Source organism: Centrocercus urophasianus, unplaced genomic scaffold, assembly GCF_019232065.1.
Source record: "Centrocercus urophasianus isolate 14NV4802_14NV808 unplaced genomic scaffold, USGS_Curo_1.0 seq_1114, whole genome shotgun sequence".
In the NCBI taxonomy this organism is placed as follows: Eukaryota; Metazoa; Chordata; class Aves; order Galliformes; family Phasianidae; genus Centrocercus; species Centrocercus urophasianus.
Genome location: NW_024884270.1, coordinates 876 through 17549, shown reverse-complemented (window position 1 = coordinate 17549; position 16674 = coordinate 876). Strand labels below are relative to the sequence as shown.

Below are 16674 nucleotides of genomic sequence, written 5' to 3'. Positions count from 1 at the left end.
GGCCTCAAGTTGCGCCAGGGGAGATTCAGGTTGAATATTAAGAAAGATTTCTTCTCAGAAAGAGTGTAGAAGCAGTGGCACAGGCTGCCCAGGGATGTGGTGAAGTCCCTGGAGGTATTTGAGAAATATATAGATGTGGCACTGAGGGACATAGTGGGCATGGTGGGGATGGACTTGATAATCCTAGAAGTTCTTTCCAACCTTAATGATTCTGTGATTCGATGAGAGGAAAGGTCTGCTTGCAGATGTTCATGTCATGTCTTCAGTGTATTACAGTAGAGCAGATAAGCTATTGCCTGGAGTCATAGATCCTTCCTTATCTGTCTCCTCTGTGCCTTACCTCACAAGTGATTGTAGGTCATTGCTGCAGGCATTGCCTGTTTTGATACTCTTCCCTTCCACACTCAATGCATGTTTTCTGTACTTCTTAAAGGAGAAAGTATCCCTTCAGTATCCATTCCTAAAGCTGAGAAGTCAGAATTCTCTCCCTTTCAGATATTCCGAGGGATCCAAGCATGCACGAAGAGCCAGCCGAATGGAGAGCCCCAAGCCTTAGCTGAATGCTCTGCTCCATGTTCGTGCTGCCAAAGCTTACATGGTCAGTGGAAGGCTTCCTGCTCTCATTGTAGCAAAGTTGTGCTCCAGCGCTGTTCTCCCCCACCTGGAGAATGTTGCAAACCTGAGGAAATGTTTTCATTTCTCTATGTTATTTTAGTATCTCAATCCTGGACCTACTGATAGAGGGCCTGTGTCTGTGACAAGGTAGTCCCTCATCAGTACAGCTCAGTTATCACCAGTCAAAGTAAACACTATTGGAACTCTTTCTCTTCAGTGTTACTTCTTTTTTCTCCTTGTATCTTTTTGGTTATGCTTTATTCTCATTCTACAGGTTACCCTTTCCCTACTGCACCTCCTGTGGATCCATTTGCAAAAATCAGAGTGGATGACTGTGGAAAAACGAAGGGATGCTTCAGGTCAGTCTTTGATAAAAATGCAGGTACCTTTACATTTGCAAATGTTGACTGATTGCATTCAAGAGTTTGATCAATGTTCCGTATTCATTTGAATATTTTTTTCTTATTTGGGAACCTACTCTATAGTGTAGGACTGTTTTGTTTAAGTAAATGAGATTATTTAAGGACATCAGAGTTGTGGACTAGATTAATTTATGATCTTTGCATTTTCTTGAAGCGCTAACTTACAGAACAGGGACTCGGCATTTCAACACAGTAACACTGTGCGTATGTAATTGCTTGTCATTACGATTAAACATAATATGTTCTTATTCCAAAAAGGTAATATTTGCAAGCAATTAACAGTACTACTTTAGTTTAGTGTGATTTGTGCTTTACCACCACTCTACCAAAGTACATTCTTTTAGTGTTTCTTGTAGAAACATAATATCTACAGCAAGAAATTGAAAGGCAAAGTTTGCATGTTTTTCCATTTCCATTTAGGTACGGCAAACCTGGCTGTAATGCAGAGACCTGTGACTACTTCCTAAGTTATCGTAGAATAGGAGCTGATGTTGAATTTGAGTTGAGTGCTGATACCGATGGCTGGGTCGCAGTGGGATTTTCCTCAGACAAGAAAATGGTAAGGTTCTTAAAGTTCTTCACGTTGATATGTGAACACTTCTGCATGCCAGAATATCAATACTTTATGTTTTATCTGTCAGAAGCAGAGCACGTATGTAAAAACTGACTTGCTGAAAGCAAAGTACCCAGTAGTCACCGGGGAGCAGAAGCTAGGTCTGCTGTCTCCTCAGAACTGCCTCATCCTTAGTAGCATGTCCTTTCCCTTCTTTGCTAAATAGTACAACAGTGTTTTGGTTTATCTTTGACTGTTTGAATATTATTAGCTTTTTGTCTTTTTATTATAATATCCTGTTGAGTTTTTCATGTTGGTGTTACTTGGACAAAAGGCACATCAGGAACTAAATATCACATAGTTCCATTCTTAAGTAAATCATCTGTCTTTTGCTGATACAAATATGGCTTTCATTTAAAAACTCTGGGAATCCTGTTGTTTCTTTCATCTCTGTGTTTTATTCCAGGAAAGCCACAAATATGTGACAAAATGTCTACTGCTCCCCCAGATACATACTCTAGAAAGCAATCCTGTTAGGATTTCTTCTTCTATCTCTCCTGGATTTTACTGAGTTTTGTTTTATGGTCATTCATCTACATGGTTGTTCAGTGAAGAGCCTTATTTGTCGTTGTGTTTCGCTGGGCAAAGAGGCACATATACTGTTTGGACATAAAAAAAAACCTGAGCAATAGACAACTTCTGCAAATGTTTTTTTTTTTGTGATCCTTGTAACACGCTTAGGATTAAAATGTAGTTTATAACACTGGTCTTCACATGCAGAGATATTCCTGAGTACATGAAGAATACTGAGTCTGTGTTCTATAATGCTAGTTAGAGGAGAGTACTTTCTTATTCAGTGGTAAGCAGTAGTCAGAAAAAGTATAAAACGTGGAAATCCTGCTGTAGAGCTGGGAGAGGCAATGGGAAGACTCACACTAACTTAGCAACATTTTATCAGACCAAAATGAGAATCAGAAAGAAAATATGAGGGCAGTGCCTTTCTCTCATCGGTAACTATGTCTTGAGTATGATGCTGCAAATAAACACAATGGAGAGAGCAATCTTTTGTATCATAAAGAGTGTTGTGAGGTATGGTTTTACAGCCAAATACCAGGAGGAGTTTGGATGCTGGAAAGTACAAGTAGTCAATAGGATTTTCAAAGCAGGTCAGTAACTTTAAATACTTGGCCCTAAGCTATTAGAGATTATGTTAGTAGTTTGTAACTCCTTTACTACCTGTACCTGTGTACCTGTACTACCACTCAAAGCAAAGACATTGAATTTCAATGGTTAGTCAGACTTTGGAGAAATAACTGCTTTCAAGTGCAGTTAAACCTTCTCAATGTGATCTTGCCAGACTCTCTGCCACACCTCTCAACCATCCTCTGCAGTGCACTATCACTTCCCCTCCCCGTGCTCCCTTGCAAGCCCACTCAGTCCAACCTGTCCCATGACTTCAGGTCCATTCAGCCTGTGAGTGCAGTTCATCCAATGCAGCCCCATTTGTGTTCCCACCCCTGACCCCATCATATTCTCTGAGTTCCTCCCTCCCATTTTATTCAGGAGCGCAGATAAACTACTCAGCCTGCCTGCACGATAGCCCTCAGTCAGAAACATGACTTTCTGCAGGGCAGGTGGCATAAGCACAGTTCCCAACCATGAGGATGTGTGCTGTAGCCCATGAGCTTGCCTGAGCAGACAGAGTTGTGCTTGTGCTTGGTGGCTGGAAGGTCTGTACAGTATGATAGTCCCTGGGACACACTAGCTATGCTTTAAAGCATACGTTACCTTTCAGCCCAGGTGGATGGACCAAACTGCATGTAAAGTCACAGCTTCCAGTAATAAGAATGGAAGCTGAAAGATTTTCATTATAAATTTGATATGAGAACTACCGGTCAGCTGGACTAAAACAGCTGGTGTTTGCCTTTCTCTCTTGTTCCCCTGCTGACCTCATCCCTTGTCTTCGCTTGAAGACGTTGTGGAATCTGGGATACTTTAATGATAAAATGACTTTACATCACAAAAGCTTTGCTGTGAGAAAGGGGCTGTACCGTGGAGGCCCTGATGAAAACATTGTAGCCTGGATAGCCAAAAAAGTTCAAGGGAAAAATAGTGTTTTTGGGTTGTCAGATTTTTTTAACTCCTGTGACCTATTTCTTTGTCTCAGATAACATTACAGTTTTCCACTCATAAGCTTTTGTGCCTGCTTAGGATTTTGTAATGTCATTTTGTTAAATGAGGTGCAGAATTAATTTTTTTTCTGAATGTGGAAACAGTTTTTTTGTTGGTTATTTTGTTTGCTTGTTTGTTTTGCCTCTTTGTACTTAAAAATGAGAGATTGGTACTCAGAGGCAAAGAAAAAATTAAACTTTGAAAAAAAAACTTTGAAAGCAATGATAGGCTCAAGACCAAAGCTGGAAAGTTAGCCTGCAATAATACTAGGGACAGAAAGGCCTTCATAGGCATAGTCCTAAGAGATGCACTGTGCCCTTTTTCATTCCTTTCCCCATAACAGCAAACTGACAGATGGTCACGCTAGTGAGCACTGCTTGTGGCATCAGTGTGACCTATCAGAAGGACTTGTATTGGAAGAGTAGGACCTATGTCTAACATAGCAGTGATACCTAGTAGTGCATGCATCAAACTTGCAGTGTTTTAATGGTTCATGACAGCAAGGCATCTACAAGACAGTGCTCCTAAAATTAATACCTGAGTGATGCAGTGCTCTGCAACTTTGAGTTACCTCAAATAAACTATTCTAACAACTGTTATAATGTTTCTGTAAATGACTAACACAAACAAGTGCCTCACACTTTTTTCTATCCCTTGTTTCTTTGATTGGTAGTTTATACGATGGGAAGGGGCACAAGTAGATTAATCTTTTCTTGTATTCTACAATATTCTGTATTGTTACTGTTTGCTGATCATTTTCTCTTAAGATAAATGAGAAGTTATATTATCATTATTGAACATGAGATTAGAAAAGACAGGCTGTAGTTTATGATAATAGTTATACAGATTTAGTAGATTAATCTTCTCTAACTTATTAAGTTATATTGCTTTTCTGTCTGCAATTCTGATACAGTAGATTTTGCACACATAAAGGAATCAAGACCACCAATTTTACTGAAGCAAGATCCCAGAAAATCACACATTATGAAAGAAAATAGCCTTCTACTCGTCCATTGTGTGATGTCAGGGTGATATTATGCCTTATAAATGTGTTGTGTATGTTAGGTTGAATGCAGAGAGAATAAGTAATTGTTAGTATTTAGTCCGTGCTGTTCAATCTGAATGAAGAAACATTTCTAGGGAAAAGAATATCTGTATTTGTAACTTAGAAGAAGGGAGTGAGAGACCCAAGTCTTGACTGTTTCTAATAGTTGAAGTTGTATAAATAAATGAGGAGATGCTTTGTGACACTTGTTTTCCTTCTGCAAAAATGTTTTTACCATGTAGGGAGGAGATGATGTCATGGCTTGTGTTCATGATGATAACGGAAGAGTCCGAATACAGCACTTTTACAACGTTGGTCAGTGGGCTAAAGAAATCCAGAGAAATCCTGCTAGAGATGAAGAGGGGGTTTTTGAAAACAATCGTGTAACTTGTCGATTCAAGCGTCCTGTATACGTTCCCCGAGAGGAAACCATTGTAGATCTGCACTTGAATTGGTACTATCTGTTTGCCTGGGGTCCAGCAATTCAGGGTAAGTTGATATCTGTGCTACTGACAACTTAGGTATCAAAATAGATAAATGTTTTTCAGTGACGTTATTCTTACTTATATATTGAATGAATTAAAATTTTGGCAGCATCAGTCTTAAGAATATAGAAACAGGAAGGTGAGATAGCTAGCAGAGTCCTACATATCATATTTTCTTGGTTATGCAGCTATTGTTCCCGCTCTCCAAAGCTAAACTTAAATTAGGACAGATCATAACTGGAAGTTCTGAATTCCTTTGAAGGATGATTATTGTTTACTTGAATGTCATTTGTTTTATTCAGAAGTTTAATTTCAGAAATCAGAGCAAGAACTACTCACTGACATTGTAATGTTGCATGCTCTTCTGTGTATGAAAATTAAGTCTTTCTACCTATTTGTCTGATAAATCTTTAGAAATCAAATGCAGCTGATGTTATTTCTTTCTGCCCTTGCCTATTAAAGGTTCTATAACTCGTCACGATATAGACTCACCACCTGTATCAGAGCGTGTGGTCAGTATTTACAAGTATGAAGATATTTTCATGCCATCAGCTGCCTATCAGACCTTCTCTTCTCCATTCTGTTTGCTCCTCATTGTTGCACTGACCTTCTATTTATTGATGGGAACCCCTTGACCTCTGGAAAGTAACGAGAATTTGCCAGTGAAAGTTTCTCAGGATGGTTGGATATATGATGGATGATGCATATTTCTATTGGAATTTATATCACACCACCATTGTCATCTAGCTGCTTTTGAACATAGCTAGCTTCTCAGAAGAATGAAATCACCATCTTTTGAGTGGCTGAGTGGTGACAAATCATGTAAGAATAATGAATGAACAAATAGGAGACGATATTCAGTGTTGTGACTACTTGCTTAACGAAGACTTTTGTAAAATAAGTGCGTGTGTGTGTGTGTGTGTGTGTGTAGGTGTGTTTGGGAGGTGTGTCTGTATGTGTGGTTAGGAGAGTTTCGTGATGCACATCTTATCAAATAACAAAAAACGCCTTCCAGATCGCTTCTAGAAAGCAAATTTGGGAAAATATTATAATGCCGTTTGGTACTTCTGGTGCAGAGAAAGTCCAAGTGTGGTTTCTGAACTTAGGATCAGGATGCTGACACTGCAGTAAAAAAGCTCCCCTTCCATAATGGATAGTAGGATGTTTTTTTCTAATTAATATTGATCAAGGTTTATTTGCTCTGATACTTTCAAAAACTAGCCTTGCATAATCAAGCATGAACAGGATTTTTTTAATGGAAAGAAATGATCAATGTCTTTATAACAATAGTGTTTCAACAACCTTCTTGAAAGAAATACCTGCTTGTTTTGTGTGAGATATCTGCTTGTGTGAGATATTACATTATGTAAACAAAGGGAAAGGAGAATGCAGTCATTTGAATTCTCCATACATAGGAAAAGCAAGTGTAAGCCACAGAGAACACTGAAGTTTCTAACAAGCCATAGCACATCCTCCCAATCAATGAAGATTTTTTTTTAATTTAAAAGTAGTAATGTTGCTGATGTGTAAATATGTTTTTAAATAGTTGTGCAGTAGTACCAAGAAATCTGTTTTTCTGTGTTGTGTTCTTGTATATCCTGTTCATGTTAAAGGTGAATATGGGCAGCAGATATTTGCTTACAAAGAAATGGAAATATAACTGAGATTATTTGTAAGGAGAGATAGGAATTAATAAAAAGATCAGTATCTTTTGTTTCATCAAATCATTGCTGAAATGTAGCTACAGTGGAAAAGATGGGTTAAAGAGGAAATGCACTTCAATTTTTTTATCACCGATAAATTATACAAAGATGAATGCTAAATATTATCAAACTGTAAAGTGTCAAAATATATTTGAGCCATAGAATATTCTGAAAACTGAATTTGTGTAGAGAATTTCTGTCATTCACGTGACATGTATAGGTGTAGCATTTGAGTGTGTTTGGGTACAGCTGCTCATTTGTTTCCCAAGTTGCATTATTGCACCAAATTTCTCTCTAATGTGATGCACTTAAGGACTCTGTAATGTAGGATCTGCTAAAATATGTGATAGACATTCTTTGTATTTTCATTCCTGTATAGTGTCAAAAAAAGTAACAAGCTTTGTTGGATTTGCATCATTCTTCATGGAATGAAGTTAATAGTTTTTTTTTAGGCTCTACATTCTTGAAAGCAATTCTTCCAGTATGTGAAACAGGCTTGAAAAGGAATAGCAAACTCTATCACAAATCCTTTATTACCATTTTTAGAGAAAGATTTCTCAGAGACATGTAACATTTGCATTGATGTCTTTAAGGATATGTTTGTTTAAAATTGCTGGACTAAGGTTAAATAGGGGTGAAAATAATGCAAATTGAAGTGAACTCTGAAGGTGCATATAGTAGCTTCTTTCGTGTAAATTACCTTCCACAAGTTGAACAGCCAACTCACTATCTGATAAAATATGTAGTGGAAGCCACCTGATAAGGAAGGTCAGCTTTGGACGTTCATGATTGTAAAACAGAGGTCTAAGATTAGCAGAAACAGAGAGCTGAAGTCTTGGATAATGAGTTTTATAGTAAGCAGCCAGGTGAAGTGAGGAAGTTATTAGGGCTAATTCCTTCTCTCCTGTGTTAAAGCATAGGCAGTTTAGGGAGCTGAGATACCACAGCCCCTTTTCTGAAATTACAGCTACTCAAAGTAGCTCAGGGCTACTTTAGTTTATGGCCTTATTTACTGCATTTCCCTGATTACCCACTAAAAGGCTAATCTAATAACTGAAGCATACTGAAGTGTGATAGAAACCCATTTGGGCTCCTTTAATACAGTGCTGCACTTAGGGATAGCCTGCTTAAACCTAGGCAGAGACATATGTTAAATATGGCAGTACTAATACCAAGGTAAATGTACAACACAGGTATTGCTGCTTTGCGCTGTAAAGCACGCTGCAGGGAGTCAGAGCTGTGTAAAGGTTGAAAGTTCAGGCTCTAAAGCAATAGTGAGGTCAGAGCTGAAGCACAGCCACTTATGGGAATGCCCAGTGCAAAGCATAAACTGCTTCAGGCCACAGATGTACCCATGTTCTAAATTAGGGTAGAAACACAGTTCCTTTCCCCCCCCAGGTTACTTTTAAGCATTGTCTGGTGTTTTTGTTGTTGTATTTTTCTCTTTTTGAAATATTAGCAGAGATATGCACTTCTAAATGACCTTGATCCTTGAGCTTCAAAATACTTAATTAGCACTAATTAAGCATTTCTGATTAACTGGGAGGAAATAAAAGTCCACAACAAGCAGCCAAGCAATCTATTATTTGGCATTTACATTTATGGCTGAGCTATTATTACTCCCTGGTAAACTGTTCTAAGATTTTGTATACTGCTTCACAGGTATTAGAAAAGCAACTGTGCATTCTCTAAGTGTTCAGCAGAATGTTTAAGGAGAACTGAATACTGAAAATAATGATGATAAATTAGAATCAGGAGGTAGGATAAGTGGTGGGGTTTTTTTTGTTTTTTGTTTTTTTTTTTTCTTCAGAGAAGAAAGTTTGTTGTATTGTGGCACTTTGTCTGGGAGTTGTAGGAAAAGCAGGACTGTGAGCTTTCCAAATTCAGGAACACAAAGAAGGTACAAGCACTTGGATGTGGGTAGTTGGGAGTAAATACGAGAACAAAAAGGCTATGAGAGAAATGAAAAGGCTTTAATTCATTGGTGCTTAGCTTAATATGATAACTAATAATTATTAACATTTAAGTGAACATGGCAAATATTTTGTTTTTCATGTTTTCTTTCCTAATGCTTAAAAGTAGGATTGATCCCTGCTGTACAGTTACTACAAAGTAGCTCTCTTCAAAGCAATTGAAAATTGGATCATTTTTAGATTCTCTATGGTGACTACCAATAAGCAGCTATTAAATAACACATTTCCAAAGCACTTTAATTTTGAGAGTGAGAATAACTTGCTGCAGGGTAACGTAACACAGAAGCAGAGGCTTTAGAAAGGTTTACAGTACAGTGGTCTTTGGAAATTTGATTTGGTTGCTAATTACAAAGATAATTAATTAGAAAGACAAGACAGGAAAGGACCATAAGGCATTAATTAGCAATCTTGAATATATTCTTTCCATGCAGAACCATATTCAGCTCTGACCATAGCTTGTTACGTTAACCATAACACCTTCTGCTCACGCAGTCTGTCTTATCTATAACTTTGTATACTTAAAGTTCATAAGCTATTTGAAGGAGCAGTCAGCTTCTTTATGATGGTGCCTATCACAAAGGGACCTTGTGTTTTGACTGTAGTGTGTGACAGGTACTCCACTACAAATACCAAGTTTGGCCTGAAATAATTTAGGCATAAATTTAATTTAACCATAATTTAGGCACAGGAGAAAGAAACAGAGAATAAAGACCTCTATAAAGTTTGCTTTCCTTCAATGGAATCAAATAACTTTATGGATAGTTGAGACACTTCTAGATGCTACTTATTTTTTCCCAAATAAAAGCTTAACTGATTTTAGAATGTCGTTGGGTACGGGATGATGCTTTCATCTACAGTTATAAAGCGAATTATTCTGTTTCTGGAAGATAATGTTTTAAATAGATATTTTGAAACCCCTCTGAGGCTCCCTTGTCTTTATTGATGGGCACTGCAATATTTGGGTAGCAGGAAAATAAGTACTTGCAGCTACCCTAATCGAACTCCCCAAATCGGTTAAAAGTTCTGAAAGTTTTTTTTTGGCACTGACTTATGCAGTCTTCACTGCAAAGATTAGAGAGTAACTGGAGCAATGCATGCATTAGCAAACTGCCTGGGTAGAAGCTTTGAAGCTTGATTGGGTTGCCATATCCTAAGACTGGACCAAGAAGAAAAGCTCTCCTTGTGCTCAGTGACTACTGTGAAATGGTGTTATGACTGTGTTAATGTCTTCCTTTGAAAAGTATTGTGCTCCTTGTCACTAGCCTATGTCCTGTCCCCGTGTTCACATCTGATGATCCTGAGAGGTCTTAGCCCAGCTGTGAAGAGGAGTTATTAGGCAAGGAGGACTGAAAGCTGCTTTCCCGAACAGCCAGGTCACAGTTAGAAGTCTGCACTGTAGATGATAGTCCACTTCTCTCTACTGTTGTGAGTCGAGGGGGGAGGAAAGAGGCGTTACTCTTTTTAGTCTTTATTCCCCTTACTTTTCCTGTCCTTATACTGCATCAGACATCTAAAAAGAAGTAAATTATCCTCCTTTTAGAGCATAGACCTGTGGTCTTTGATTTCTTCTGGGAACATTAGCTGTTGGCACTCCAGAGGCAGAACTGGAGGTCATTTACAAACCTGCTCATTTTACTAGCGTGTAAATTAACGTTGTGACTCCCTGCCATACCGATTCATTGCACACTGATATGTTGTTTTTACACTTTTTCTCCAAACAGTTTCCCAGTGAAAAGTACTCAGTAACAGCTTTAGGAGAAGGAAACTTCTTTCACAGGCAAAATTACAAAAAGTTTAGCATCGCTCTTTTTCAGAGATGCCTACTGTGAAAATGCGAATATTTTACACAAAGTGCAGCTGGTGAAGAGCCTTACATTTATAGTAGAAGTAGAAACATATTTTAGTAATACAGTCGTTCTGGTGCTTCACAGAGATGCATATGTGCCCACCCTGCATGAAATGGCACCTTCCATTTCAACCCTGAGCCACAGCATGTGGTGAGCAGGTGGAACAGTCTGCGTGGGTAATGTATGATGATGTGCAGGCGACCTCAAATTCTTCAGGACAGATGAGTGTAGACTTTGTAATTAAGACTGCAGGATGAAGAAGAGCTCATGGTTTTGTCGTACTTCCTATTTTTGCATGACTTCACATGTGGCAAAAATGCATGTAAATCACATGGAAATTTTACTTGATATACAAAGAAGCAACAGAATCTAACTTGAACAGGAATTTAACTATTTTGCAGTCCTAGCTGCTGTAAGGGCAAAAAGTCCAATTTATGCCTTGAGATGTGTGCTCCCAAAAAGCTCCAAGATTTGAGTGGGAGGCTTGATCTTGTCCTTAGAGGTGTATGAAGAAAGGCCAGGATCCTGTGTGTGACTGTAGCAGTTGGATGCTGTGTGTACCTGCTCACTGGCTCTATCACAGACTGCTTGAGTCTCAGAAGAGGGGAGGTTCTAAATCTTAACAGCTTTATTTGCCCATGGTCTGTTTCCCTTAATTGAAATTGCATTATCAAGGTTTCTGTAGCATTGTGTTAAGGGCCTAATATAGTTCTTCCACAGCTTGCCCAGCACAGACAGGGGTCTAACTGTAAGCCTGTTGGCAATCTAAAGAAAATCTCTATTTTCTGAGTATAAAAATTAATGTGTAAGCTTATTTATTTATTTACCATATGCCAACTATTCTATCCTTTGCTAACTATTCTGTGAAGTTCATATGTCTGAGTGTCTGATTATTTTGCAGATACAATAAGATCTAGATAAACCTTCCTTTTCTACACCTGTTATTAAAATAATCACCAAGGTAACTCTCAGAAGTTTATCTTATGGTGAGTTTTGATAAAACTATGTATATTTATATTCCGTTATTTAATTTCTCCCATCTGGGTACAGGTAGTGAGGTAAAACCAGTGTAATTTTGGAGCGCTTATGCATCTTGTGGAATTTGTAGATGTGAAAAAGCAGACTGAACAAACGTTACTTTGAAAATCTGTGATTGCATTGGCAATAGCAAAGGAACTGCTATAAGGAAAAGGGCAGATTTTTTTCCCTTGAATTGCCAAGTAATTTCAATAGCTTTCATTCCTAATTTGCTTCCATGTTTGTTACAGAGGCAGGGATGCTTGCTCATATTGATGTGAGGTGGGAGCATGGGGAGGACTTCACAGACCATGTTTGTATAAAAGCTACTGCTCAGTATAGACCAGTTCTGATGTGCATTAGAGACCACTTAAAAGTGTCCTTACAAGGGGAATTTTTATATGACACTTTTAAGAAACATTCTTTAAAAGTACTGTGCTATTATTTATATAGGCTTGGTCATTATAGAATTGCCTGTTAGCAGTAATCTTCTGAGTTGTTTCTAAATGCTGCTTAATGAAAATTCATGTTTACATTTTTAAGGAAGGAACTGGATTTTTCAAATGTGCTAAGCAGCTGCAAATCTTTTATGGCTTCAATGCCTACTCGTGGCAAAGTGATTGCAGTCTGTTACCTAATTTAATCTCAGAGCTCTCTGTTAAATCATTCAGTTGCAATTTTGTAAGTTGCTAATAGTAGAAGACTAAATATGGGGAAAAGTCACCTAGATTCTATGCAAAGGAACGAAAATATTATTGATTTTTCACAACCAGATGAATGAAAAATATTCTTCCCAGAATCAATATTTAGGCATACTAAATGTGTTGAAGGGATGTGAAAAAATTATATAAGACGGCTTAAAAACACAAGGTTAGACTGTATTTTGGAAATAAAAACAAACAAATGAAAACCTAAAACAAAACAGAAAATCTTCCATGTTCCCTTACTCCTAGCTGGTATTTTTGGACAGTGATACAGAAGAATATATATGAAAACGGTGATGTTGCCTGTTACAGGATCACATTTGCTCTTTTAATATATTAACTTATTGCCTTCTTCAGTGGAAAAAAATTAGTCTCACATTATTATTGTTTTGGGTTTTTGTTTTTTCCCAAACAAGATGAAAAAAAGATACTAAAGAATCAAGGAAATATTTTCATATAGACTGTCAGGATAACTGCAGAGGAAACAATGGATGTCATACTTAAAATGTAGGAGGCAAAACCCGTATTGTTTAAACCCCAAATTCCATATCTGCAACTGAAATGTTACATTGCTCACCTAATAATAAAACAATGGTCTTCTGTTTTTTCATGGTGATATGAACCCCATGACAAAAGCTGAAATTGTAAGAATGACCAGATTTCACTAAAGCTGGCAGTGTCATTCAAGTCTTGACAGAGAGTCAAAGGTGGAATCCCAAACCTATTAACTTCATTAGAAAAATGGGATTGTAGTTCTCAGTGATGTCCCCAGCCTTCATTTAGGAAGATAAATTTTGTCAACATATTTGAAGCACTGTGAGTTCTGTTTAGGTGAAGTCAGATGCTAGATATGTCTTGGCATTTTTGATTAATATAGTCTGAGATCTGCTTTGCTTTAACTTCTTAGCACTTAAACAGACTGTCATAACTACATTAACACTTGCCACTTAGATTTGCGTTACATAAATTGTAATGGTTGAAGCTGAAATGTCATCTGCACCTTTTGATTTCATTCAGCATTCTCAAGATGAAAATTAGGTCTGATACACAGAAGCACTTTGTAAGTATAGTGCTAAGTGGTGTTCTGTTTTTTTTGGTGGTTTTTTTTTTTTTCTTTTACTAGACTCAGTTCTGTATGCCAATACCCAGAATCTATTTGAAGACAGTGAGCATTTAAACTTATTTATATTAATGCATCACTCTTCTTGAATAAAAATAACAGTGGATGAATACATAATGGAATGATAGTGACTTATGAGATTATTTTACAATCAATGCATGCCCTAAAGGATTGCTTTGTAACATCTGTTTTATACTAAACGTTGGTGTTAAAGTGAGCCTTGTTAGCTATTTAACAGTGACATACAATATTTATAAATCTGTTATAATAAATGCTTTTTTTAGTCTAATAAGTGTGTGGTACGGCATTTGTAAAAGGTTAAAAAAAAAAAAAAAGTTCTCTGCCCTTAATTGTGTTAATAGTTCCTTCTTGTTCCATGGGTTTCAATTTATTACCCAGAGTAATTCCATTTCATTCAGTGAGCCTGGTCACAATAACAAAACAACAGATGTGAGAGACTACTTATGTTTTTCTTTTCCACCATCAGAATCACTGTGAAGCTGTAAGTAAAAGACATTATCTATATTTTAACGAATCAACCCAGCTGACATTTGGTGTAACTAAATAGAATGTAGATGTTTCTGTGGTGACCTCTCTGTTATGTTTGTAATGTATTTGATGCAAGTATAATCAAGATACCAATATTTCAGATACTGGTGTTTGATTTTCATCACTGCCTTGCTGTGCGGCCAAACGGAGCAGCTCCTGAAGCAGTGCCAAAACATAATGCTAAAATAAAGCTGGAGATTGGAAAGGGAGAGGAGAGGGTCCTGTATCAGTCACCAAGAAAAATCGGCTCTAGAATGTTTGAAGAAATGCTTCAGTTTTGATCAGCGTAAAATTTTTTTTTTCCTTTAGCTAAAGTACAAAGTGACCTATAAATACAAAGTTTATGTCTGAATGATGAACTGTAACATAAACTGTAATATATTTTATTTCTTTAGTCCAGCTCTTGCTGAACTGGTCATCGTTTACATTAAGTATTTTTTTCATCTGAACAAGATATTACTTTTCCAGTAAACTGAGCTAATGAAGTGAAATTATCCCCAACTGCATGTACACATCTATTCAGCTATACAGGTTTAAAAACAAAAATAAAGAACAGCTTCCCAAGCAGGGATAGATTTGTTTTCCACATGTGCAGACCAGTGCTGACACCTGCTGGCTTTATTTCTGAGTGATTTCATAATTTTGTGCATTTATTACAGGTATGAATCGTGATCAACTTGCTGTTGCCAATGTTGTCTGTCTCCTCTGCTTCTCAGCCACCTCAGTACCCAGTATTTTGGTATCATATCTGAGACTGCCTGGCAATTGCAGCTGTGTTGACTGCATGCCAAGTGAATGAGAACTATGGATTTCTTCAAAGGGCACTCAGAAAGCTTCAGTTCAACACACGTAGTCACTAATGCTGCAGCAGACAGAAGTTACAAGTTTATCTGTTCATGAGATAATATTTCATTTTATATTACTGTCTGCAGGAGAGCATCAAGGACTGTCAGTATTTACCACGTATGTACTTTTAGGCACACACGTTTTCTGTATGGCCAAAAAGCACTCCTTTTCTGTCCTCTTCACCCTTCACATCCAAAGGCAGTGCTGGAGAATTTCTGGTAATATAGGTCCCTGAGGTGCACTACACACCTACGGCCATAAAAGTCCTTAAAACACAAAGTGCCAGGGCAATCTGTATCTAAATTGCTATCTAATCTAATACTGCATTGCACCACACTGTTCAACAAAATCGGGTGCTAAGGCTGCAATCACTGCCTGAAGTCTGTTCTCGAATTAAGTTTTCAGAACTTCAGTAGTATTTGTGAAGATCCTCCCTGAGCTGTCACCTTAGACTGCTTTGTGCGTATCATTTCAAAGTGCAATAAGAGCTTCTCTTGGACAGCTGTCTCATAGACAGCTGCTTGTAATGCACCATCATGATTAAACAAAGTGCCCGTAGGTCTCTAAATGCCTCCACTGCATTAATTTAAACCATTTGAACCTGCATGGGGTCTGTTTGGCAAACGAGAATGAGGTGCTGCATGAGCCAAGAGGGACCTCTGTAAGTAGTAACGGATATGTAACTGGCAGCAAAGCCTTTGTGGCATGGAAGAGTAGGAACGTAAAGCCAAAAGCTCCGCGAAACTAGCAGGCCTTGCCCCACCTGCAGCTGTAAAATGTACTATAGTTACATGAAGTGTGGAAAAAGCCCCGACTTTCCTCCCCTGGCTGATGACACAGGTAGGTTTCTGCAATAGTCTGCTGTCAGGTTGGATATCAGTAAAAACAGCAACTCAGAAAAAGTTGTGAGGCATTGGCACAGGCTGGGCGGGGAGGGGGTACAGTCACTGTCCCTGGAGGCATTCAAGAACTGCATGGATGTGGCACTGAGGGACATGATGTGTGGACATAGTGAGGACGGGTTGGTGGTTGGGCTAGATGATCTTAATTGTCTTTTCCAATCTTTATGATTCTGTGATTCTTTACATTGCTTTGCCTTTCAAAACTGGGTTATGATCAGATGTATTTCCATTTTATGAGTTAAAAACAATTGTTCTCAAGGTAATTGCAGCCTGCATTGCACAAGAAACATTCCAAAGTCCTGGTGGTTACAAATCTATCATCATGTTACATAACATTACATTTGTATGCAAATCCTAAAAAGTCTAGAACAAAATCAAATTCCAGTTAGCATGCACTTTTCATACACTCAGAAGCATGCAAACTCTATGTTTTAGAGGTGTAGTGGAAATGTTAAGTAAAATCTTGAAGCAGTGATTGAGCACCTGGTGAGAAGGCAGGGCCAATCCAGAGTTCAGGTGCATGCAATGCATCTGAGTGACGGGAAGGGGTGAAACCAGGATCCACCCCTTCCCAGACCTCATTTAAGTGTTGGCAGTGAGAGCAAGGGTATCTTGCTGGAGATCCCTGAACACCTTGAGGCCTTTTAAAGGTAAGCAGATCCTTTCCTTTGTTTCTGTGACTGTTGCATTTTGCACAAATCCTGACTTGTTCCAGTCTGGG

General features: G+C 38.0%; 1 protein-coding gene across 3 annotated transcripts; it reads left to right on the top strand.

The window, feature by feature from the left end:
- Positions 1–294: 294 nt before the first annotated feature.
- Positions 295–15987, top strand: FRRS1L (ferric chelate reductase 1 like). Of its 3 annotated transcripts, none has more exons than XM_042809205.1 (5): positions 295–598; positions 890–974; positions 1458–1596; positions 5050–5296; positions 14865–15987. In XM_042809205.1, the coding sequence occupies exons 1-5, from the start codon at positions 412–414 to the stop codon at positions 15002–15004; spliced, it is 798 nt and encodes a 265-aa protein (XP_042665139.1). In that variant the 5' UTR covers positions 295–411; the 3' UTR covers positions 15005–15987. The 3 variants fall into 3 exon arrangements, with proteins under 3 accessions (XP_042665139.1, XP_042665138.1, XP_042665140.1); XM_042809204.1 differs by lacking the exon at positions 14865–15987 and adding an exon at positions 5755–9886 and having other exon boundaries at positions 300–598; XM_042809206.1 differs by lacking the exon at positions 14865–15987 and adding an exon at positions 11717–12936 and having other exon boundaries at positions 301–598.
- The last annotated feature ends 687 nt before the right edge of the window (positions 15988–16674 follow it).